This window comes from Macaca fascicularis, chromosome 18 (assembly GCF_037993035.2).
Source record: "Macaca fascicularis isolate 582-1 chromosome 18, T2T-MFA8v1.1".
NCBI classification, from domain to species: domain Eukaryota; kingdom Metazoa; phylum Chordata; class Mammalia; order Primates; family Cercopithecidae; genus Macaca; species Macaca fascicularis.
Genome location: NC_088392.1, coordinates 68231118 through 68256406, shown reverse-complemented (window position 1 = coordinate 68256406; position 25289 = coordinate 68231118). Strand labels below are relative to the sequence as shown.

The following is a 25289-nucleotide window of genomic DNA, read 5'->3' as shown; positions in this document are numbered from 1 at the left end:
ACTTTTGGTGGGCTGCTTTGAAATAAGCTCTTAAAAGCTTTATGGAAGACCCAAGTCCCCTGGTCTACAGATTATAGGTTTTTAGAAAATCTCTTTATTAGAAACCCTCTATTCATAAAGTTTGTGTGACGACCGTACTAAGTAGTATATTCCCACATTTCTGAGGCAGAACTAGAATTAAGGGAAGAAGTGTAATGTTATTTTTCTATGAAATATAGTATTTCGGTTAAAACCATTGGGAAACCTACTTCGATTCTAGTTGCTGATGAAAATTGATGGTATCCTTTTATTAAGCCAAATCTTATCCACATTAAAAGCGTGAAAAGACCTATTACATAATTATTCACTGAGACAGGTTACTGAAAAAACATGAACTCTCCAGCACTTTAAATGTAGGTTAGATTTATATTTGGCTTCAGTGAGTCAAATGATCCTTCTTTTCTGAAACCAGAGTTCTGGGCTAAATGATTGAACCTCTTCAGCATCCACTGTAGCCAGGAAAGATAGGGCTGGAGAGGCATTTTAATGTCAAACCTGATATTTAGAAAGCTGATACTCATTTGACCTGACCCGCAGAGAACAGAAGTGTTTCCCTCCAATTAACAGGGGACCTTTGGGAATGCATACAGAGCAGGACATCCCACAGGTATATCTGACCTCTGCATAAGATGGAGCAGTTGTGGCTCTGACAGCATAAAGAATGCAGTGCCAGGCAACAAGTACTTCTCCCACTGAGGCTGTGCAGGTGCAAGATGGCAGGCTGCCATGTCAGTGGCAGCTCCTAAATGAAGTGTTTGCATTATCAACCTTTTAGATGTGGCTGCTCACAGCCTGGTCTGGTGGCACTTACCAGTTCATGTTAGTTTCCCTCTCTTAGTAACAGCCTGAAGGAGTGGCCTGGAAGTTTGGAAACGGTGGGCTTACTTACATTCCCTCCCTTTCTTCTTTGCAAATGTAGATGTCTGACTCCACCCTTCATGCCTTCACATTCTCTTCCTCTATGCTGGGAGAAGAGGTTCAGCTCTATTTCATCATTCCCAAATCCAAAGAGAGTCATTTTGTCTTCAGCAAGCAGGGCAAGCACCTGGAGAGCATGCGGCTGCCCCTGGTCTCAGACAAGGTGGGTGAGAGCATCTGGACTGCCAGGCACCAGACCTAGTTCTCTAAGTGTCCTCAATCTAGAGGCTTTAATGTCATCTGTTTTCTTCCCTTTCGGCAGAATTTGAATGCAGTCAAGAGCCCTATTTTCACTCCTTCCAGTGGTCGACATGAGCACGGACTCCTAAACCTCTTCCACGCCATGGAGGGCATCAGCCACCTTCACCTCCTCGTGGTCAAAGAGTATGAGATGCCTCTGTACCGCAAGTACTGGCCCAACCACATCATGCTGGTGCTTCCCGGCATGTTCAATAATGCAGGCACGGGTAAGGGGCCCCCCGGGATGGGGAGAAGGGCTTCGAAGATAAACTGAGCTCCATTCCCCTGGCATGAAAGCTTCAGATTCCCCTGCCTCTAGAAATTGTCCTGCCCTCCTCACCGCTTTGAAAAAAATAGTCTTTTGACTCTTCCTTGAATTTGAGTTTTCTTTTTCCCCTTATCTGCAGTTTTGCAGAATTAACTCTGAGGACTGGTAAATAAGGAAGAAGTCACTGGTATACGGAGCACCCTGGGAAAGTTTGGGATTCTTCCCTGTATAGGCTGCAAATGTTCTGAGCTGAGCACTGTGGAGCAGAAATGTAACCATGAGAAAAAAGATGGTCTAAGGGAGAGGCAGGGTTAGTGGTTCACCCAGATCAGGAGGGGCCCCTAGGTCATCTCATCTTTAAGGCATGTAGCAAGTTCTAGGGGACTGCTGTACAACCAGGGAGCTGGAAGCATCGTTACTGCCTACGACACAGGAATGTGCCTGAAAGAAGCCTTCCTGCTTTCCCTCGGGGTTTAACAGCAATGCGCTGATTTCTCAAAGGGGGCCAGTGCTTGTATGTATGACAGAGCTGTGGAGACTGGAGATGTGAGAACGCCTTCATTTTCCTTTCTCAGGCAGGACATCTCTAACCGAATCCAATGTTTTAGAGCTGTGTTCTTCTGGACACTTCTTGCACTATAGTTCTAAACAGTTTTGCCCATCTGCTCCTGTGGGGTGCCTCAGTGCCAAGTCAGGAGCTGCTTGTTCCCATTTTAAAGAGTAGTAGTAACACCCAGCCTAGAGCTGGACTGGAGGGCAGGTAAGACCAGAGTAGTTTTCTTGAACCCACATGTTTCTTCTCTCCAGGGTCTCCTCTTTCTCCACTGTCTCCCAACTTAGCCTCTGCCTCTCCCTTCCTTCTTAGGTCTCTCCATTTCTTGTTCCTTTCTATGCCTTTTCATGTTCTTCGACTTCAAACAGCCTTAATATGGGCTTAATATATTTTCAAAAATGGTTGTTTTGAATATAATTGTGTTTGTCACTTTATATCAAGTGAATTAAGGCTTCTGTATATTTCTGTTCCTTCAGCCTCCCCAAAACCACTTAACTCATACTAACCGAAGCCTTTTTCTTTTTTTTTTTTTTTTTTGAGACGGAGTCTGCTCTGTCGCCCAGGCTGGAGTGTGGTGGCGCGATCTCGGCTAACTGCAAGCTCCCCTTCCCGGGTTCACGCCATTCTCCTGCCTCAGCCTCCCGAGTAGCTGGGACTACAGGCGCCCGCCACCACGCCCGGCTGATTTTTTTGTATTTTTAGTAGAGATGGGGTTTCAGTGTTAGCCAGGATGGTCACGATCTCCTGAACTCGTGATCCGCCCGCCTCGACCTCCCAAAGTGCTGGGATTACAGGCGTGAGCCACCGTGCCTGGCACTGAAGCTTTTCTATATGAATATGACCTCCTTCTGTGCCTGCCTGATCCTTAGGAGAAAGTTTTCTCATCCTAGATCTGACCAAACTGTATAGTACTAGTTTTGCCATTTTTGCAATAATTTGGGGAGAAAGAAGCCAACACACATATGCAAATGAAAGATACAAACTATTATTTTTATTTTTGGTAAAAATCACATAACATAAAATTTACTGCCTTGGCCGGGTGCAGTAGCTCACGCCTGTAATCCCAGCACTTTGGGAGGCCGAGGTGGATGGATCACCTGAGGTCAGGAGCTTGAGACCAGCCTGGCCAACATGGTGAAACCCCATCTCTACTAAAAATACAAAAAAAAAAAATTAGCTGGGCGTGGTGGTGTGCGCCTGTAATCCCAGCTACTCAGGAGTCTGAGGCAGGAGAATCACTTGAACCCAGGAGGTGGTAGCAGCAGTGAGCCAAGAACATGCCATTGAACTCCGGCCTGAGCAACAAGAGTGAAACTGTCTCAAAACAAACAAACAAACAAAAAAACCACGTACTGCCTTAATACTTCTAAAGTATTAAAGTTCAGATTACAACATTCTTATTGTAATAAGAATTATTACAACAGTCTTACAACATTCACATTGTTGTAAGACTGATTGCTAGAATTCTTTTCACCTTGTGAAACAAACTCCCCATTCCCTCCCCTCCCCTCAGCGCCTGGCAGCCACCATTCTGCTTTCTTTAAGTAGAATGATACAGTATCTGTCCTTTAGTGACTGACTGGCTTATCTCACTTAGCATGTCCTCAAGGTTCATCCATGTTGTAGCATGTGTTAGAATTCCCTTCCTTCTTAAAGGCTGGATAATATTCCATTTTATGTATCTACTCCGTTTTATCCATTCATCTGTCAGTGGACACTTGGGCTGCTCCCACCTTATGGCTATTGTGCATCAGGCTTTTATGAACACAGGTAGACAAATATCTGAGACCCTTCTTTCACTTCTTCTAGGTATATATCTAGAAGTGAGATTGCTAGATCATATGGTAATTCTATTTTTAACTTTCTGAAGAATCACCATACTGTTTTCCATAGTGGCTTGCACCATTTTACCTTCCCACCAACAGTGCACAGGGATTCTAATTTCTTCACATCCTCACCAACACTTTTTTTTTTTAGGTGTTTTGCATTGTGATTTTGTTTTGCATTCCCCTAATGATTAGTAATATTGAACATCTTTTTGTGTGCTTGTTAGCCATCTGTGTATCTTCCTTGAAGACTTGTCTCCAAAGTCCTTTGTTGATTTTTCAACTGAATTATTTTGTTGTTGTTGAATTGTAGCAGTTTTTAAAAAATATATTCTGGGTATTAACACCTTATCAGATATACTCTTTATAAAGATTTTCTCCCAGCCGGGTGCAGCGGCTCACACCTGTAATCCAAGCACTTTGGGAGGCCAAGGTGGGCAGATCATCTGAGATCGGGAGTTCAAGACCAGTGTGACCAACATGGAGAAACCCCGTCTCTACTAAAAATACAAAATTAGCCTGGCATGGTGGTGCTTGCCTGTAATCCCAGCTACTCAGGAGGCTGAGGCAGGAGAATCACTTCAACCAGGGAGGTGGAGGTTGCCGTGAGCTGAGATCACACTGCTGCACTCCAGCCTGGGCAACAAGAGCGAAACTCCGTCTCAAAAAAAAAAAAAAAAAAAAATTTCTCCCATTCCATGGATTGCCTTTTACTCTATTATTTGATGAAGTCCAGTTTGTCTATTTTTTCTTAGCTTTTGTTTTTGATATCATATGTAAGAGATCACTGCCAAATTCAATGTCACAAGGCCTTCCCCTATGTTTTCTTCTCAATGATGTATAGTTCTAGCTTTTATGTCTAGGTCTTTGATCCATTTTGAGTTAATTTTTATGTAGGGTCTAAGGTAAGGATTCAACTTCATTCTTTTGCATGTGACTATGAGGTTCTCCCAGCACTTTTTTTTTTTTTTTTTTAAGACAGGGTCTTGCTCTGTCACCCAGGCCAAAGTGTGCAGTGGCACAACCATAGCTCACTGTAGCCTCCAAGTTCTGAGCTCAAGCAATCCTCCCACCTCAGCCTCCTGAGTGGCTAGGACTATAGGCGTATGCCACCATGCCTGGCTAATTTTTAAATTTTTTGTAGAGACACGGGTCTCACTATGTTGCTCAGGCTGCTCTCAAACCACTGGCCTCAAGTGATCCTCCTACCTCAGCCTCCCAAAAATGCTGAGATTACAGGTGTGAGACATGATGCCCGGCCCCCAACTGTGTTTGTTGACAAGACCATCTTTTACCCACTGAATGGGTTTGGCTCCCTTGTAAAAAATCATTTGACCATGTATGAGAGGGTTTATTTCTGGGCTTTCTGTATGCCCAGATCAAAACTACCACACTGTTTTGATTACTATAGCTTTGTAGTAAGTTCTGAAATCAGGAAGTGTGAGATCTCTAACTTTGCCTTTGCCTCTCTTTCAAGATTGTTTTGGCTATTTGGGGTCCCTTGAGACACTGGATGAATTGCAGGATGGGTTTTTCTATTTCTGCAAAGTCTTTGGGATTTTGATAGGGACTGCATTAAGGCTGTGGATCACTTTGGGTAGCACTGACATCTAATATCAAGTCTTCTAATCCATAAACACAGGATGGCTTTCCATTTATTGGTGTCTTCCTTAATTTCCTTCAACAATGCTTTGTGCTTTTCACTGTACAAGTCTTTTGCCTCCTTAGTTAAGCTGATTTCTAAGTCTTTAATTCTTTTTGATGCTATTGTAAATGGAACTCTTAATTTCCTTTAGATTGTTCATGGTTGAGGTATAGAAATGCAACTGATTTTGGTGTTGATTTTGCATCTGCATCTTTGCTAGATTCACATATTCGTTCTAAAGGGGATTTTTGGTGGAATTTTGAGTTTTCTATGTATATGTTGCCTGGGAATGGAGGTAATTTTACTTCCTATTTGGTTGCCTTTTATTTTTTTTCTTGATTACTTTGTCTGGCCGTGACTTCCAGTATTATGTTAAATAGAAATGGTAAAAGTGGCATCCTTGTCTTGTTCCTGATCTCAGTTTTGGAAAAGCTTTCAGTCTTTCACCATTGACTAGTGATGATGTTAGCTGTGGGCTTTTCATACATGGACCTTATTATGTTGAGAATGCAAACTATTACACACACGTTTTTGGAAGGTAGATTTTCCTAAATCCCAGTTTTACCCTAGATCTATTCACAGTGCTTTGGGTTCTTCCATAGAGTTAATAGCTTTTCTTTCATTTATCACCTACATTTTGTTTCATTTTAGGATGGCCCACTCATAAAATTTGGCTGATTTCTATCATCTCAATAATCGCTAACATTCACCGAGTACTTAGAGGGTGCTAGGTGCTATCCTGAGCATCATACAGCAACCCTATGAGATCACCGTTATTATTGCCTTCTTAGAGGTGGGGAAGTCAAGGCACAAGGGGTTTAATTTGTTCAGGGTCACATGGCTAGAAAGTGGTGGAATTAGGATTCAAAATTGGACAGTTTGGCTCCTGTCTATTCTCTTAATCTCGATACCATATTGCCTCTTGCAAAAGGCAGATCTAGGGAAAGGGTACCAGTTTCCAGAGTCTTCAGAGAAGATGCTGCTGTCATTTTCCTTGAAGTGTCTAAAGAAGGTGACATATCAATGGAATTGGCATACCCACTCACTGCAGCCCAGTTAACTCCCTAGTACAGAACATGTGAGTAGCTGCTTCCAAGTCTGAGAGCGCCTCTTGGCATGCTTCAAGGAAGTAAACAATAATAGCATTTCCTAGATGTGGATTCCTTTGTCCTATGAGGGAAACTGGATTCTTGCAATACCCTCAGAGTGTGGTTCATATCATTTGCATCCTCAAAGATATCTGGTTTCTAGCCCTTCACCATACCTACTCAAATGCAGCCCTGGTGATGGACTCTAAGAATCTACATTTAAAACTGATTCCCCAGTAACTCTTATATACACTGGTTTGAGAGCCAATGCTCTGAACATTTGGTTGGCTCCCATCTGCATGGTTCTCATGTGAACAGGCATTCTGTGGACAGAATACAGCTGCCTGTGGGGCTTCAGCCAAGCCAGAGTGAAGGATGTGTGGATATGTAGATGTGGTTATGTTGCCTTCCAGGTGCTGCCAGGTTCCTCATTAAGGAGCTATCATATCACAACCTAGAATTGGAGAGAAACCGCCTGGAGGAGCTAGGCATTAAACGCCAGTGTGTCTGGCCTTTCATCGTCATGATGGATGACTCATGTGTCCTATGGAACATTCACAGTGTTCAGGAGCCATCAAGGTAGACTTCCAAGCTGTTCTGGGGGCATATGACACAATGCTGTAGACAGGATAATACATTTCTTGACCACAGTTACATACGGAAGTAAGTGAGAGACAGCTTTCTAGAGCAAAACAGCCGACCATGAGATCACCCTCACTAGAACATTTTGTGGTGACTTAGGACTTTTTTATTTAGACACTCAGTAGCCCAATAAATTCCTGGATCATTCTGGGATCACAACATTGGTTAGCTATTAAAGTCTACTGAGGCCAGGCACGGTGGCTCATGCCTGTAATCCCAGCATTTTGAGAGGCCAAGGCGGGCTGATCGTTTAAGGCCAGGAGTTCTAGACCAGCCTGGCCAACATGGCGAAACCCCGTCTCTACTAAAAACACAAAAATTAGCTGAGCGTGATGGTGCATGCCTTTAGTCCCAGCTACTCGGGAGGCTGAGGCATAAGAATCACTTGAACCCAAGAGGCAGAGGTTGCAGTGAGCTGAGATTGTGCCACTACACTCCAGCCTGGGTGACAGTGCAAGACTCTGTCTCAAAAAAAAAGTCTGTTGAGACACTAGGATTGATGTAGAAAGACTGCTGACATCTCAAATCAGGAGACCTAGTTTTTAGCCCCAACTCTGTTTTTTGTTTGTAATTTTTTGTAGAGCATGTTGCCCAGTCTGGTGTTGAACTCTTGGGCTCAAGCAATCCTCCCACCTCAGCCTCCCAAAATGTTGGGATTACGGGCATGAGCCACCACACCCAGTCATGCTTCTTGACTGTCTATGAAAAGGGAAAGTCATCTCACCTCTCCGTATCTCAAGTCCATCACCTGTAAAATTATGCCTGGGCCAAAATCAGTGGTTTTCTTCCTGGGGTAGTGCCCCTCACATTGCTAGTGGGTGCCGGTCAGGGGCATCTGTGAGGACCAGAGGATGCCAAACATTTTGAAAAGTCCAACACAATAAACCCCCAAAATTCAATAGCACTCCCATTGCAACACTGTGCCAGGTGACCTTTAAGCCCCTCCCAGCTCAAACATTGTGATTTTGTGTCCTTGATCCTATTTTGGATTTGAAGCCAGTGAAATTTTCAAATATTCCTTATTATATACAATTACCAGAACTGGGAAGGATACCTCTATGCTTCCAACCTCCAGCTACCTCCTCTTTGGCAACTCTTTATTCATTGTTCACTCTGACACAGGGGCTGGATTCTTCTCTGCCCAAAAGTGATAAGCCCCACCCCAAAAGGCAGTTTCTTTAATAGTGACAGGTAGTGTGAAAACTGGGCTTGACGTTCTTCTCCATTTGCTAATACAAAGTAAATCAGTTAATTTTATCCTTGAGAGTATTACTGGTGTATAATAGTGTATAGACAGTTCACAAATGATCCTGTCTTCCATAATATTTATCAACATCTTATATAAACTATATTTCACAGCCAGCCTGTGGAAGTAGCAGTTTCCAGTAAGAATGTTTCCTTGAAGACTGTCTTACAGCACATTGAAGCCACACCAAAAATTGTCCACTATGCAATCTTGGGCATACAGAAATGGAGCAGCAAGCTGACTTCTCAGAGCCTAAAGGCCCCATTCTCTAGGTGTCACGTGCATGATTTCATTCTCCTCAACATAGACTTGACTCAGAATGTGCAGTATGACTTCAACAGGTAAGTCAGGCCTTATGGATACGGGTAATCCTGGCATCTACTGATGGCTTCTGCCCAGCTCTAGCCTCTGTAATGCTTTTATTCCTATGTCTTCAGTTGAGAAGCTGACTCTTTATGTGGGCAAGGAGAAAGGGGGATCACAAGCCCCAAAGTGTGCCCCTGTAACACCAAACTGACCTAGATCTTAACAGGGGTTACAACGTCAAATGCTTAAACACTTTAGCCGTCTCATTATTCAACAAGAACTCAGAAACTATTGGCTCAAGTCAGTGTGTGCACCCGCAAACATCTAAGACTAAGCCCTCCTTCACCCTCCAAACTCAGAAGGAAATCACTTTTCCTGAATGTTAGTAGGCTTCAGGGAAATCCTACTGTAGGGAAAAGGCAGCAGATGGGGATGAGCAGGGTAGCCATGGCCTTGCCTCCCAAATAAATTATGTCCAGGTTCCTACAAAACCTGAGAGCCCAACAAGAAAGCAGGAACCATAAAGTCCTTCTTATGCCAACCTCACGGTTATAGAATAGCTGCTGCTTTCACTTCTGTTTTAAATTGGACAGAGGCTTCATCCTGTTTGTAGCCAGAAATTTAAAACTGGGAGCACCTCTGCATTCCTGTTCTGCCAGAGTGTATCAAATAGGAACATAGTCCTGTTTTTGCATAGGGATACCTAAAACCTGTGACATAGCTGGGACAAAGATCATCTCACTTTCCCCTTTTAAAGGCTGTAATGCCCAAATCAGAGTTTTTCCAGGTCAGTATTATGAGGGCCAGCTCCACAAAAGCACGGTTGATTATTTTAGGCTCCTAATATCTTGCCACATGTTTATTTCGCCGTGTATAGTTATCACGGTTGAGATATGCCAGCTGAAGAAAACTATTGTTGTGGTTACAATTTAGGTATTTCTGTGAAGATGTTGACTTTAATCTGAGAACTAACAGTAGTGGCCTGCTCATCTGCCGCTTTAATAACTTCAGTCTCATGAAGAAACATGTTCAGGTTGGAGGGCAAAGGGACTTTATCATTAAACCAAAGATCATGGTAAGTACTGCAAGCTTGATTCAAGTGCTGAAAATAAGCACAATGATAATGACTATCTTTGTTATTAAATGTTGGCATTAAGCACTTTCCGTTTTATTGGAAAAGTGAAATAACACAAGGGAGTTTTTGTTTTTTGTTTTTTTTTTTTTGGAGACAGTCTGTTCCCTAGGCTGGATGGAGAGCAGTGGCGTGATCTCAGCTCACTGCAACCTCTGCCTCCCGGGTTCAAGCGATTCTCATACCGCAGCCTCCCAAGTAGCTGAGATTAGAGGTCCGTGATACCATGCCTGGCTAATTTTTGTATTTTTAGTAGAGACGGGGTTACACCATGTTGGCCAGGCTGGTCTCGAACTCCTGACCTCAAGTGATCTGCCCACCTTGGCCTCCCAAAGTGCTGGGATTACAGGCATGAGCCACCACATCCGGCCATTAGGGAGTTCTTAATGTCAAATTTTCAATCTCATTTCTGTTACTGGAGACTCATCTAGAGCCAAAACATTTGTTTTGACAATCCAACAAAATTACTTTAAATGTTGGCCTTAAATCTAAGTTTCTTTGGATTTAAGCCTTAACACATCCTTCAAAGCTTTAGTTTCAAGATGGCAAACTTTACATTTTTGCCTTTTTTTTTTTTTTCCTGAGACAAAGTCTCACTCTGTCGCCCAGGCTGGACTGCACTGGCGTGATCCCAGCTTGCTGCAACCTCTGCCTCCCGGGTTCAAGCGATTCTCCTGCCTCAGCCACCATACCCCGCCACACTTTTACATTCTTTATGTAATACATGAGAGAAATATAAATCAAGATGCCAGTCTGGTCCTTTGCTAGAACTTTCTTAAAAGACAGTAATATAGATCAAAACTATACTCTTTTCTAAGAAATTTACTGATAGCTAATAATTCATAGCATGGGGCTACCAGTGGAGCTTAGAAACCTCTTTGCCATTTTTTTGGTGGGGTTGTGGGGTGGAGTTAGGATGAGATAGGATTTAACCCATACACACTGAGCACCACTGTAAAAGGCTTCCGATTGATCTCACAATGTACCTGTTAAATGTAACTTTTAGAGAAGCCTGCTTTCTTCTGCCCTCACTGTGTGTAACTTACATTAAATCCAAGAGAAAAAAATTCTCAGGACCCTTTACTGACATACATTTGAACCTAGCACCCCTCACTGTGCTACTGCTATTATTTGGGGACTGTTAGGATACAATTCAGTGTTTCCTCACCTGTTTAATCCAGTGACAGGCAAGTTTCCCATGATCATCTTGGCTCTGATTTCAGGTGTCAGAGAGCTTAGCACCCATCTTGCCCCTTCAATACATCTGCGCTCCCGACAGTGAACACACGCTACTGGCAGCCCCTGCACAGTTTCTCCTGGAGAAATTCCTTCAGCACGCCTCATATAAACTCTTCCCCAAAGCCATCCATAACTTCAGGAGTCCTGTGCTGGCCATTGACTGCTACCTTAACATTGGACCAGAGGTAAAAGGGGTGTGGGGGATACTGTACTTACCTACATCCATCCATTTCTTTCTCATTTTAGCTGTTTACAAAAAAGCCTGTGACATGAAATATAAATCAAGATGCCAGTCTGGTCCTTTGCCAGAACTTTTATTAAAATAAGATAGTAATACAGATCAAAACTTGTATTTCTACCCTTTTGCATACTCACTTATGCAAAGGCTCACACAACATGCAATGGCAGTTGGCCCTCCCCATGCCTATTTTATCTCCACAAATGAGCCAGAGAATATACAACTCAGCTGTCAGCTCCTCTGAGAAGCCTACCTTAGTGGCTTCGGGCAGCAGTTGCTTGCTCCCACTTCTGTTAACATTCATCAGATTATACTGTAATTATGTGGGTTTTTCTTCATAAAAGTGCGAGTTCTTCAAAGACACACAATGTCTTAGTCATTGTTTTAGACATATGTAAGAGGAGCTCAGTGATTACTGAACCAATAAACGTGTACCACCTGAAGCCTTTAGAGGTGGCATTTCTCCACTTCCCACGCCTTGGACTTCTAAAATTTTTCACGTTTTAGTTTTTTTTTTTTTTTTAAAAACTGCCACTTGCACCACCAGGCTCCTGCTACTAAGCTGTCCCTTTAGAAATTATTACTGTACTACATCCTCCTTGTAAAAAATATTTTAAAATAAGAAAGTAAAGTCACCTGCCAGAAGAACATTTTGGTGTACTACATTTCCTTCCAGGGCTTTTTCTTTGTATGTATTGAAAAACACACACATGTCCATACACATACTCTTTTAACACTGAAGTCCAACTGTATTCAATTTTGGAAACTAATTTTTAAAATTTCACAGTGTAAACATTTTACATTCCCATTTTTATGTTTCAATAATCTACACTGTAGCTTGGGTAATGAATTATAGAATTTAGAAGCAGAAGGAACCTTAAAAACCATCAGATGTCAAGGCCAGGCATCGAAGCTCATGGCTATAACCCAGCACTTTGGGAGGCTGAGGCAGGAGGATCACTTAAGGCCAGGAGTTCGAGACCAGCCTAGACAACATGGTAACACCCTGTTGCTACAAAAAATAAAAATAATTAGCCAGGTGTGATGGTGCATGCCTGTAGTCCCAGCTACTCAAAAGGCTGAGGTGGGAAGATCACCTGACCCCACGAGTTCAAGGTTGCAGTGATCTGATTTGTGCCACTGCACTACAGCCTAAGTGACAGAGACCCCATCTCAAAAAAAAAAAAAAAAAAACCCCACACCCATGAGATCTAGTAACATCTTTTACAGTATTTATGTAAGTTACATGTTTGATCCAGATATTCCAATTCCCCTATCCTAGAGTCCACAATCTCAATACTACTACTAACTGCAGCTAACATTTACTGAATACTAAGTTATTTAATTCAGAAAGCATCCTATGAAACAAGTACTACTGTTATCTCTATAGATGAGGAAACTGAGGTATAGTGAAATGAAGGAGACTGCTCATTGTTCCATGGCTACTAAATGGAGGAACCAGTATTTGAACCCAAGCACATTGGCTCATGCATTTAGCCACTCCACTGTTTTAACTCCCAACCATCTTACTTCCCTGTAATTTTTGCAGTTATCATCTGTTCACAGAAGCCAGATAGAACCAAAAATTTAAACTCATGTACTGTTTTTTTTGAGATGGAGTTTCACTCTTGTCACCCTGGCTGGAGTGCAATGGTGCAATCTCCGCTTACTGCAACCTCCACCTCCAGGGTTCAAGCAATTCTCCTGCCTCAGCCTCCCGAGTAGCTGGGATTACAGGTGCACACCACCACACATGGCTAATTTTTTTTTGTATTTTTACTATAGACGGGATTTTGCCGTGTTGGCAAGGCTGCTCTGATCCATCCACCTTGGCCTCCCAAAGTGCTGGGATTACAGGCGTGAGCCACTGCACCCAGCCCATGCACTGTCTTAAGCTTCTATCCAATTGAAAATTTAAGTATATCTAAATGGAAAGCTGATCAAAAATATTTTTTATTCTCACCAATAAGGCAATCCAAACATTTAATCTTTCCTAAGTATGCTTTTTTGTGGAAAGCAGTTTTTTAAATTTTATAAAGACACTTAAATGGAAGGGCTTGTTTCTTACTACTAATTTGTCTCCTAATAGTCCTTTATTATGAGAAATAAATAAGAGAAGCTTTAAACAGGTTAACACTTGGCATGCTACATAAGAGGCTGCGAAAGCTTAACTAACCAAGCCATTTAACATTGGAAAAAAACTCATCTCCTTTACCTTATCCTGAAATAGATAAAAAGGAAGGTACTGACTCATTCTGCTGAACTGCAGATATTCTGCTTGCTCTTGAAATGCCCATGCTATTTCTGCTTGATGATTTCAGGTGGCCATATGCTATATCAGCTCCAGACCCCACTCCAGCAATGTCAACTGTGAAGGGGTGTTTTTCAGTGGACTCCTTTTGTACCTCTGTGACTCTTTTGTAGGTGCTGATCTTCTTAAGAAATTTAAATTTCTAAAAGGTAAGTCAAATTTAGTATCTTGCTTGTAATTGCTATTGGTTCCCACTGAGCAAAATACAGAAGATAAAGATATTTTTAAAAAGCACTTGAGGCCAGGTGCAGTGGCTCACACCTGTAATCCCAGCACTTTGGGAGGCTGAGGAAGGCGGATCATGAGGTCAGGAGATTGAGACCATCCTGGCTAACACGGTGAAACCCCATCTCTAATACAAAAATTACCCGGGCATGGTGGCAGGCGCCTGTAGTCCCAGCTACTCGGGAGGATGAGGCAGGAGAATGGCATGAACCTGGGAGGCGGAGCTTGCAGTGAGCCGAGATCATGCCACTGTACTTCAGCCTGGGCGACAGAGCGAGACTCCATCTCAAAAAAAACAAAACAAAAAAAAAGAAATCAGGTTAATGAGTCTATATGTATGTATATAACTATACACATTCTACTGAATCGAACATATTGCCTGAGTCAGGAAGCAACTGCAATAGTTTTGTATAATTGCATCCCTAGACATAAACCCTTAGTTGTGATTCTGATACAGAAACCATAGGCTGGGTGCAGTGGCTCACACCTGTAATCACAGCACTTTGGGAAGTCAAGGCAGGCGGATCATCTGAGCTCAAGCTCAGGAGTTCAGAAGCAGTCTGGGCAACCTGAAAAAACTCTGTCTCTGCAAAAGTTAGCCAGGCACAGTGGCACACGCCTGTAGTCCCAGCTACTCAAGAGGCTCAGGAGGGACGACCTTTGGCCCAGGAGGCAGAGGTTGCAGTGAGCCAAGATTGTGCCACTGTACTCCAGCCTGGGTGACATCCTGGCTCAAAAAAAAAAAAAAAAAAAGAAACCATAGTTGTTTCAATAGGTATGCACCATATAAAGATACTGGCCTGCCCGGGTGCAGTGGCTTATGCCTATAATCCCAACACTTTGGGAGGCTGAGACGGGCGGATCACCTGAGGTCGGGAGTTTGAAACCAGCCTGACCAACATGGAGGAAACCCCGTCTCTATTAAAAATACAAAATCAGCCGGGTGTGGTGGTGCATGCCTGTAATCCCAGCTACTCGGGAGGATGAGGCGGGAGAATCGCTTAAACCCAGAAGTCAGAGGTTGCAATGAGCCAAGATTGCACCACTGCACTCCAGCCTGGGCAACAACAGCGAAACTCCATCTGAAAAAAAAAAAAAAAAAAAAAACAAAACACAATAGAGAGACTGGCCTAAGAACAAACTAAGATTAAACATCACAGATAATCCTGATAAAATGACATTTGAGATCAGCAAAGAAAGTGAGGTTCAGAACACTGTGCAGCATGAAAACAGGGAGCGGGGTTGTGGGGGGACTGTGCATTCATTCATTCATTTATTTAGAGACTTATTGGGGATGGGGGAGTGGTAGATTTTGCCTCCCAGGAGACAGAGACACTTCTGATTGTCACACTGGAGGCTGCTGCTTGCTGGCATATAGTGGGCAGAAGCCAAGACTGCTGATGTTTAGATTCTAAACATCCTACAAGACACAGAACAAGGCTAGGTGTGATGGCTCACGCCTATAATCCCAGCACTTTGGGAGGCCAAGGTGGGCAGATTGCCTGAGCTCAAGAGTTTGAGAACAGCCTGGGCAACCGGTGAAACTCCGTCTCTACTAAAATACAAAAAATTACCTGGGAGTGGCGGCATGCACCTTTAGTCCCAGCTACTCAGGAGACTTGAGACAGGAGAACTGCTTGAACCCGGGAGGCAGAGGCTGCAGTGAGCCAAGATCACACTACTGCACTCCAGCCTGGGCAACAGAGCGACTCTGTCTCAAAAAAAAGAAGAAGACACAGAACAGCCCCCACAACAAAGAATTATCCAAGTCCAATAGTGCTGAGGTTCAGAAACCCTAATCTAGGAGGAAAACGTGAGAAACACAGCATTAGTTATCACAGGGAAGAAGGAATGTAGTTGGAAGATTACTTACTTTATACTCTTTTAAAAATTACTGAATTTGGGCTGGGCGCAATGGCTCACACCTGTAATTCCAGCCCTTTGGAAGGCTGAGGCGGGCAGATCACGAGGTCAGAAGATCGAGACCATCCTGGCCAACCTGATGAAACCCTGTCTTTACTAAAATACAAACAAAAATTAGCTGGGCCTGGTGGCACATGCCTGTAGTCCCACCTACTTGGGAGACTAAGGCAGGGGAATTGCTTGAACCCACGAGGCAGAGGTTGCAGCGAACCGAGATCGCGCCATTGCACTCTAGCCTGGTGACAGAGCAAGACTCGGTCTGACTCACACACATACACACACAAAAACTGAATTTGCAAAACTACTTAATAAAATTAAACAATTCTGATAGATTATGTACCCATCTGTTGGTTCTCAGATGTGTTAGCTTAGAAAATATAATCAGAGGCCGGGCGAGGTGGCTCAAGCCTGTAATCCCAGCACTTTGGGAGGCCGAGACAGGCGGATCACGAGGTCAGGAGATCGAGACCATCCTGGCTAACACAGTGAAACCCCGTCTCTACTAAAAATACAAAAACTTAGCCGGGCGAGGTGGCAGGCGCCTGTAGTCCCAGCTACTCGGGAGGCTGAGGCAGGAGAATGGCGTGAACCCGGGAGGCGGAGCTTGCAGTGAGCTGAGATCCGGCCACTGCACTCCAGCCTGGGTGACAGAGCGAGACTCCGTCTCAAAAAAAAAAAAAATATAATCAGAGATGGTAAAGTTCTTTACATACTCAATCCCTGAGCCTAGGACGTATTTCTGTCTTTTTTCCTGAAGGTGCTACCCTGTGTGTCATCTGCCAAGACAGAAGTTCCTTGCGCCAAACGATTGTCCGCTTAGAGCTAGAAGATGAGTGGCAGTTCCGCCTCCGGGACGAGTTTCAAACCGCTAACAGCAGTGAAGACAAGCCTCTCTACTTTCTTACTGGACGTCATGTATGAGCTTTTGAAGAGACCAAAAACAGCAAAAAGATGCCTAGGTGGGGTGGGACAGAAATAATTTGGGATTTTTTTTTTCCTTTAAAGTACAATCACTGTGGAGCAAAGTGCAACATATTTGTCTAAATTCTCCAAAGAACTCCCCAAATCTGATCCAAGTCTTTGGGGACATCACTTTCCTTCACTTCCAATTACAGGACCCTGAAATTCAGGTAAACTCTACCCTAGGTAGTTATGCAATTACTTAAGATACGGTCTGCCCATGGGATCCTGAGGAGGATATACTTTGGAGAGTGAATATGGAGTTTGCATTATTTTTTTCTATTACACTATGTTAGGGGGAAACTGTCAGCATTAACTAGCCTGAATGTGTTACATGAGACTCATGCCATTGGTGTGGAATTAATTGAAGATTAACGTTTGAGGCCTGAACCCTCAGTTTCTCTTCAGATCTGTACTTTGGTACAGTATTACTCAGGGGTTTGAAATGATAGAATGTAGACGATATTTGTATTTAAAAAAAGAAGTAGCTTTGTCTTTCTCTGTGCAGTGTTAGTTTAAGATTTATAATCTTCTATGTATTGAAACTTTTGGCAAAATTTCCACAGGAGTTAAAAGTTTACTATTTAAACTGAACAAACAAATCAGTAAATGCAGAGCAGGCATTGTGTGCATTTATTCATCTTCTAGCCTAATTCCTTTGCTTTTTCCCATTCTTTAATGTGTTTCCAGTCTTCAAGAATATCTTATCTATGAGACTGTGGAACAGCAATTAATCTTTTGCAAGAACTTGATTAAGTCCATTGAGTTAAGAAGCTTTCAGCAGGTAACCTGCACCCGCCGTTTGGTTGGAATTAAGCAGTTGGCACCAGCAAACCTAAATGTCAGGCTGAGGTTCTGTTGCAGAGTGAAACTAATTTGTTTCCTTTCAGGGACTCAAGCAAAGCTTCCTTTATTTAAAAGATGCACTGAATATTACCACCTTACACTGACAACGCCACAGAAATTGCTGAATTGGGAAATTGAGCCATAAAAAGAGAAGTGTTTTCTACTTCATCTTAGCAGTGACTCTTGTGAGGAGTAAGGAAGACTCCATTAAGAGTCTTTATGATTCATTAAAATCAGCAGGGGGTGTTTGTCCAGTATCGGCAATGGGAGGCATATGTTTCTACAGATTTCTCAAATATTTTAATCAAAGACATTATTTTTAGAAAATGTTCCAGACAAACTAAGTCTCAGAAGTTTACTCTTAAATTACTCCAGTTCTCATCATTGAACAATGTCTCGAGTTTTCTCATTAGCCCATATTTACTACTTTATCCCCACTTAACATGGCCATTTTTACTTGAATCCATCTTGTTTGTGTCCTGAAACTACTGAGGGGCCTACTAAGCCTGCATTTACTTAGAACAAATAGTGTTAATTGACCAGCTTTATTATGACGAGGAGTTTACAAAGCTAGTGAAAAAATGGAATGTATTAGACTAAAAATGGTTTGCAGATCTCTTGGTTTTAATATAGCTACTTATAATGCTTTAACTGTATTTTGAAGTGAACAATTCCTTTTAACCCCATTTTTAATTGGCTTTCAAAGAGGACCTGCCTCATACATAATATAAAAAAAAACTCCTTAATTTTAGTACAGCAGAATTTTTGGTAAAGAGGTATGTTTTGAAGCAGTTTGGTTTAAATATGAATGTATTTCACTTGTTCCTGTTTTGTTGAAAGGGCCTAATGCAAATAATATCAAGAAACCCACTGTCTGTGCAATATTCCAATGACATTTACATAGGGCAAATAAAATACTTGAAAGAATTATAAAACAATTGTACCTGGGGTGGATGGCCTCTCAGGGTTTCTTCTGGCTTTATGACTTCATAGCTTAAAGAAATTTTTTTTTTAAGTAGTTACATCAGATGCAGGTACTCCATTAGTTAGGGCTGCACTCTGAAAATTCAAATTATTATTATGAGCTCTTAAATACTATTTAACTCTGTGGAAGAGACTTGCCAGAATAAAGCCAAAAGACCATCACCCCTATAAAAGAGAAATTGACCTGCTTATTCTTTTCAAAGCCTATCTTACTAAGGTTTGGATCTTTAAAAAATCATCTTATCAGTATAATTCTTGAGTATGTCAGGTCCTTCTTTAAGGATAAAATTGCACAAGCACAGGACACCATGATTTGTATATATATATACTAGTGTGTTCGGCTTTAAGCTTTGCAATCCCTTAGGACACTGGTGTGGGATGAATGGATTCGCTAGGCCCACACAGTAACTCACCTGTAGACCTGCTGAACCTCAGCATGTATGACAGTTCACACAGGATAATACTGAATGTAAACTGAAAACTAGAAGAGAATTGTTGTAGTCAATTGTTTTTGGCTGTAATTTATGCAATTGCTTTTTGTGATTTTTAGAAATGGGGCACCTGTGTTACTTTATTACTGTAAAATGTTCTTAACCAAAATTTGGTGAATTTCACTAGTCTACCTCACGTTTTGTTAATGATTCAAAATTGTCTTGTGTCTACTGTTATGTTTTTGTCCTTTAATTTGGTAAATGTATTAAAGTTATCTCCCACCCCCTCCAAAAAGTTATTTTTTCCTTATAACTTTCTGGCATGTTAAGAAAACAAGCTCCCTGACTCTGGCAATGTCCTAAAAAGGCTGGAAGTCACATTATAGGTTGGACAACTAAGATTAAAGAGGTGTTGAAAATATACATAGTAGATCCCAATCTTTTATTTGAGAGATTGCAACTACACTCACTTTGATGTCCTTTTGGAAACAGAACTTTGGGTTGCTAGAACTAATACAAGGTGTTATTGTTAATCTTCAGTTAAAACTTCTCAAACTTTTTGAGAACTTCTCAAAGTTGCTAGAACTATGTAGTTTAATGAAGATGGTGTTATTGTAGCATGAATTTTATCTTCTTAAAATTTTTACTAAATTTTGAGAAGAAATAACTTTGTTGTCCCAGAAAAATGGCTTTCAATCTATTAATAAAGTGTAGTAAATTAAAAGAATTTGACATAGAATCCATGAAAACAATCTTCTAGGCCGGGCGCGGTGGCTCAAGCCTGTAATCCCAGCACTTTGGGAAGCTGAGACGGGCGGATCATGAGGTCAGGAGATCAAGACCATCCTGGCTAACATGGTGAAACCCCGTCTCTACTAAAAAATACAAAAAAAACTAGCCGGGCGAGGTAGCGGGCACCTGTAGTCCCAGCTACTCGGGAGGCTGAGGCAGGAGAATGGCGTGAACCCGGGAGGCGAAGCTTGCAGTGAGCTGAGATCCGGCCACTGCACTCCAGCCTGGGTGACAGAGCGAGACTCCGTCTCAAAAAAAAAAAAAAGAAAAAAAAAAAGAAAACAATCTTCTAGGCCAAAGGGCCCTTAGGAAGGGCAATAAATATTTGTAAGTGTAATGACAGACTTTCAGAGGAAAGTAAAGACTACTGGTGTTCCACTATACATTCCAAAGCTGCTGCAACATCACATTAAAATACTTAGGACTGAAACAACATCCAGAGAACAAACATTTCTCAAGCTTCTCTTTAGACACAGAAACTGGAAACTGGTCCTTAAAGCTTCCTCTGAGTCCAGGAGAATACTGCTCTAACACTGAAACCTTGGCTTCACTGAAAACGAAACAACAACAATAAAAACACTGCTAAAGATGACTTCAGGAATTGCCTCTAAGGCCAAAGAAAAAGTCATTCACATAATAAATTCACTGTGCTCTCAACTATCAAGTGTTGAGTTAAAGCATCTACTTCAGTGACTATGACAACAGATAGTATTACGTTAAAAAAAAAAAAAGGCAACACCAGTAAGCTGTTTTCCGACCACTTCATTCCAAATATTTTATTTTTACCAGTCTAGTGTATTTTATTTTTACCAGAAGGGTGGTGGGGGTAGGGGGTTGCTAAAAGACAGAACTCATCCCCTTTTCTGCCAAAAGGCTCAGGAGCCATGAGAAAGAAAATGTATGTCTAGAGTCACTACCCCAGAAATCAACTCAGCAATCTCAACCCTAGCTGCAATGTGGATGGGCAGGAATACAGCTGTGTTCCCATCCAGAAGGATAAGACTCTATAGCTGGGCAGCCATGCAAAGTAAACAGGAACAATTGAAATATCACTGCAGGTTTGTTGTACTCACTGACTGTCCTTACAACAGTCAGGTTTTCAGTAGATACACCAAGTTCACTCTTGCATATTATGAAGTAGTAAAATACTGCTTTTTATCTGTGTGTCCATGCAGATTAAGGCATCAACCCATAAAATCTTGTAGTTCCTGACTATATTTGTGGCTCTTACAATGTCTCTATGCTAGACACTTTTACAAACGACCAACAACGATATGAAGGCTGCTAACAAAAAATTTATAAGCACCTTATATAGTCAGCAATTATAGACTCACCCTCTTCTGCAGTCTGTGGCCATTAGTGTATACTCACTGTGTCCCTGCTGCCTCCACCACTCCACTGAGACTGCTCTTTTCCTAACATCACTTGGGCTCTCTTCAGTCTTCAATTGTGGTATGTCAGGATTGACCATTCTTTCGATTCTTGAAATTTTTCCCTTGGTTTCTACCACTCTTCTGGCTCTCCTACCTTGCTGCTCATGCCTTCTTAGGCAGTCTTCGAGACTCTTAAATGATGGTGTACCTCACAACTCTCTTCTACCTTCTCATTTTACAGACCCCAGGGTGACCTCCTAAACCTTCAAATAAATAAGTAAACTCGTAAATCTGTTTATCAGTTAGAACCTCTCTCAAACTCTAGATCCACATATCCAATTGTATACTAAATAGGTATCTCCACTTGGAGATACAACCACCTTAAAATCCTGACCAAAACTGAGGGCATCCCCATTCAATCCTCCCAACCTAATTCCCCTATATTCCCATCTGCCAATCTAAGTCAGTTACCCAAACCACAATTCCCACTTACCTTAACCTCTCTGCCATGATCTTTTTGTGGTTGTTTATAAATTCCTATCAATTCAACTGTGTCAGTTCTTCAATTTTATCTTCTCAATGTGTACCTGTCTCGTCTTCATCTCCACATCACAGCTTTTGTTCAGTGTTTCAACGCTTTTCACACAATCTGCTCTTAGTTATCTTCTAAGTTCCAGATTCCTCAATTATAAACCCTACACCTCATAGGATTGTCATAATGATTACATAAAATAATGCAGCACTAAACACACAGGGTCTGACACACAGCAAACACTCAAATGTTAGGTATTAACTAATAATACTATTCTTAGAGAAACATGTAAATTGTAAAATTTGGGAGGCTACATCTTCAGTATAAACATGAAAATAAACTGGTTTCTCAGTAATAGTAACATTTAAACCAACCACCCAATATACCCTCTTCCACCTCTAGGTTGCCTTGAAACCAAGTCAAAAGGAGTCAAAGTAGTATACTATTGTTTATGGAAACTGGACCTGTATTATGAGGTTAACAGTTACTAGAGAGACTACACTATATCCCAAAATTTCATTGTTTTTTAAAAAAAACATGGTACCTGTCAGGCAAACACTGAGACCAGGATTGACCAAAAGAGTCTCAGGCCCAAAGGGAAATGATAGTATCAAAAGCTAGGGCCAGGTGCAGTGGCTCACACCTATAAACTCAGCACTTTGAGAGGCCAAGGCAGGTAGATCACATGGGGTCAGGAGTTCGAGACCAGCCTGGCCAATGTGGTAAAACCCTGTTTCTACTAAAAAATATAAAAACAAATAAGCTGGGCATGGTGGCAGGCGCCTGTAATCCCAGCTACTCTGGAGGCTGAGGCAGGAGAATCACTTGAGCTCAGGAGGCGGTGGTTGCAGTGAGCCGAGGTCATGCCATTACACTCCAGCCTGGGTGGACAGAGTGAGTCTCTGTCTCAAAAAAAAAAAAAAAAAGAAAGAAACAAAAGAAGCTAGACTAGCATGATGAATCAGAGGGAGATGTTTACCCTGCCCTATCATTCTACCCATACAAAGAGTATAGAGTCTTCTACCACTCTAGAATTTTTTTTTTTTTTTTTTTTTTTTTTTTTAGGTAGAGTTTTTTGCTCTTTTTGCTCAGGCTGGAGTACAATGGCGTGATCTCGGCTCACTGCAATCTCCACCTCCCAGGTTCCAGCTATTCTTCTGCCTTAGCCTCCCAAGTAGCTGGGATTACAGGTGCACACCACCAAAACCAGCTAATTTTTGTATTTTTAGTAGAGACGGGGTTTCACCATGTTGGTCAGGCCGGTCTCGAACTCCTGACCTCGTGATCCGCCCGCCTCAGCCTCCCAAAGTGCTTTTAAAGGCACAAATTTATAGGGAAAATAAAATGTATACCTGTTAATTTAAGGCCCTAAATTTTAGCCAGTTTCCAACTGAGATATGATCATTTCAGCTCATAAAAATAACCTAAGTTGAACCATAGTGGTAATTCATTCTTGGGCTGTGGGCCCTTCATTTATGTGAAACATCATAAAAGTACCATGTTACTTAAATAATCAGAAAGGACTTTGCCTTTGGAGATAAAGTTCAGCTGATTTGCTGCTGACATAATGATCCTTTGGCAAACTGGTGGTAACTACCTTTAGGAAGCCAATGTTTTAATCATATTTCAAGATATCAAACCAAAAAAACACCCTGAAAAAGCACAAATGACAACACACCATTATCTCAGTTAGTACATTGGTCACTTAGAAAAAGCTATCAAGTATTTTATTATTTTTATTCTACATTATATACAGGTCATAAAAGGCCACAGCAGTTTTTCAACATATAAACCCTTTAAAAGTAGAGGGCACTATGAAGGATAGACAAGTATCAAAATGAAGTCCAGTAATGAGGGCATATACTCAGTGCAGTATTTCTGAGGAATAACAAAGCAGATACCGAGTCATCCATACTTTGCTTCCAAGTATTCTATAGGTTTTTATAAACCTCTTTGAGATTTGTTAACAGCCTAGGGGTGCCAAGTTGCCATTTATTTTTAAAAGTGAAACCAGAATGAAAGAATAATGAATCTAGGAGGGTACCTTTCCTAATGCTTGTCATTTATACCTCTTCAAGAAGGAAAGCCTCAATTCTTTACCACTTTCTACTTCCTCCTTCCATCAAAGATAGGAAAGAAAAATCGGGGAAAAAAGCTCAATATTCTAATTTTTCCTGTTTAGCTGGAGCTTTCCTTTTCTATCAGGGTTTCTTCAAAGTATAGTTCAGGCCTTTTAAAAATTAGCTTCAAATTCCAAAACATTTAATATTGCACCCTCCTTGAACAATAAGTAAAAAAATGGGTTTCCACTCTGTGAAAATACAATCCTTAAACCTATCACTGGTATCAGCAGATCAATATAAAAAAATACAGTACCAAGCTACACTGGTATATTTCCATATTAAGAACTTCAAAATATACTTATCACTGAGACCATAGTCCTTGCATTAGTTTTCAGTCCACTATGAACAATTATCTGCTGCATGTAAACATGTCTAAATAACTATAGATAAAATACATCAATCATAAATTTCTGTAAAAGATAATAAAATATCTTCTTTAAAAAACAAAACAATAAGCTATTACTGCATTGTTTCCAATTTTATGAAAATGGAACAACCATATGGTTGTTGCCAGTCCTGAGTTCATCGTAATAAAAATGGCCCTAGTTCCTGGTTAAAGTCAGCAATCAATCCATTCTCTTCAATAGATGTCTTCTAGTGGTGTAGGCAAGAATTTGTTTTACGTGCTATTCTGTCCATTAATAAAATTATATACCAGAAACTGACCAGTGCCACAGTACTGTGTTGCAAACAGCTTTCCATCAGGAGTGGGATCTGAGAAAGCAATTTCTTCTTTGCTCAAGTATGAGCCATATATAAAGTTACTCCTATTAAAAAAAAAAGGGGGGGGGGAGGGGTTAAGTGCAAAATGTTAAAAAAAAAATTCTTTCTAATCATTAAAACTGGAATAACCTGTCAAATACAATTTGACTAAAAAAACTTTTTAGGTCCTGTTGTATATGCTCAAAATTGTTGAAAATAATTATTCATTTATAATATTATCAATAACCTGAGGTTAAATTTTAATAAAAGCAACAATGTAAAAACATTTACCCAACATCTTTTCATGATAAAAATATTTAACTAAGAGTAGAAATAATTTCCTCAACCTGATCAAGGGCATCAAGGAATATCAGAGTTAATGGTGAATGACTGAAAACTGTTCCTCAAAGATCAGGAATAAAAGAAGACTGCTCTCACCTCTTCTATTCAATATTGTATTGGAGGTTCTAGTCATGAGGAAAAGAAATAAAAATCATCCAGATTGGAAAGAAAGAAATAAAACTATCTCTTTTGCAGATGAAAAGGCCTTGTTTATAGAAAATCCTAAAAAATTCACAAAAACAAACATGAAATCTAATAAACGAGTCTGGCAAGGCTGCATATTCAAGATTGATATTCAAAAGTAAACTGTATTTCTATACACTTGTAATGAACAACCTAAAACTGAAATTTAGGGGGAAAAATTC

General features: G+C 41.2%; 2 protein-coding genes across 25 annotated transcripts in view; one reads left to right on the top strand and one right to left on the bottom strand.

The window, feature by feature from the left end:
- Positions 1–19481, top strand: part of GREB1L (GREB1 like retinoic acid receptor coactivator) — a 296105-nt gene extending 276624 nt beyond the window's left edge. For 12 of the 13 annotated variants that reach the window (XM_045377770.3, XM_065534044.2, XM_005587065.5 and 9 more), the window contains 8 exons: positions 959–1120; positions 1220–1424; positions 6991–7156; positions 8579–8806; positions 9705–9846; positions 11127–11327; positions 13702–13840; positions 16597–19481. In XM_045377770.3, the coding sequence (XP_045233705.2) occupies positions 959–1120; positions 1220–1424; positions 6991–7156; positions 8579–8806; positions 9705–9846; positions 11127–11327; positions 13702–13840; positions 16597–16760 (1407 nt within the window). In that variant the 3' untranslated portion in view covers positions 16761–19481. The remainder of the gene's footprint in view (positions 1–958; positions 1121–1219; positions 1425–6990; positions 7157–8578; positions 8807–9704; positions 9847–11126; positions 11328–13701; positions 13841–16596) is intronic. The other variant, XM_005587066.5, reaches the window with a different exon arrangement.
- Positions 19482–23442: 3961 nt separating this feature from the next.
- ESCO1 (establishment of sister chromatid cohesion N-acetyltransferase 1) overlaps positions 23443–25289 on the bottom strand; it is a 74295-nt gene continuing 72448 nt past the window's right edge. For all 12 annotated transcript variants that reach the window (XR_012427273.1, XR_012427274.1, XR_012427272.1 and 9 more), the window contains one exon: positions 23443–24647. Coding sequence is in view for 8 of the 12 variants with exons in the window: in XM_015440120.4 (XP_015295606.3) it covers positions 24500–24647 (148 nt within the window). In the remaining 4 variants the exon portion in view is untranslated. The remainder of the gene's footprint in view (positions 24648–25289) is intronic.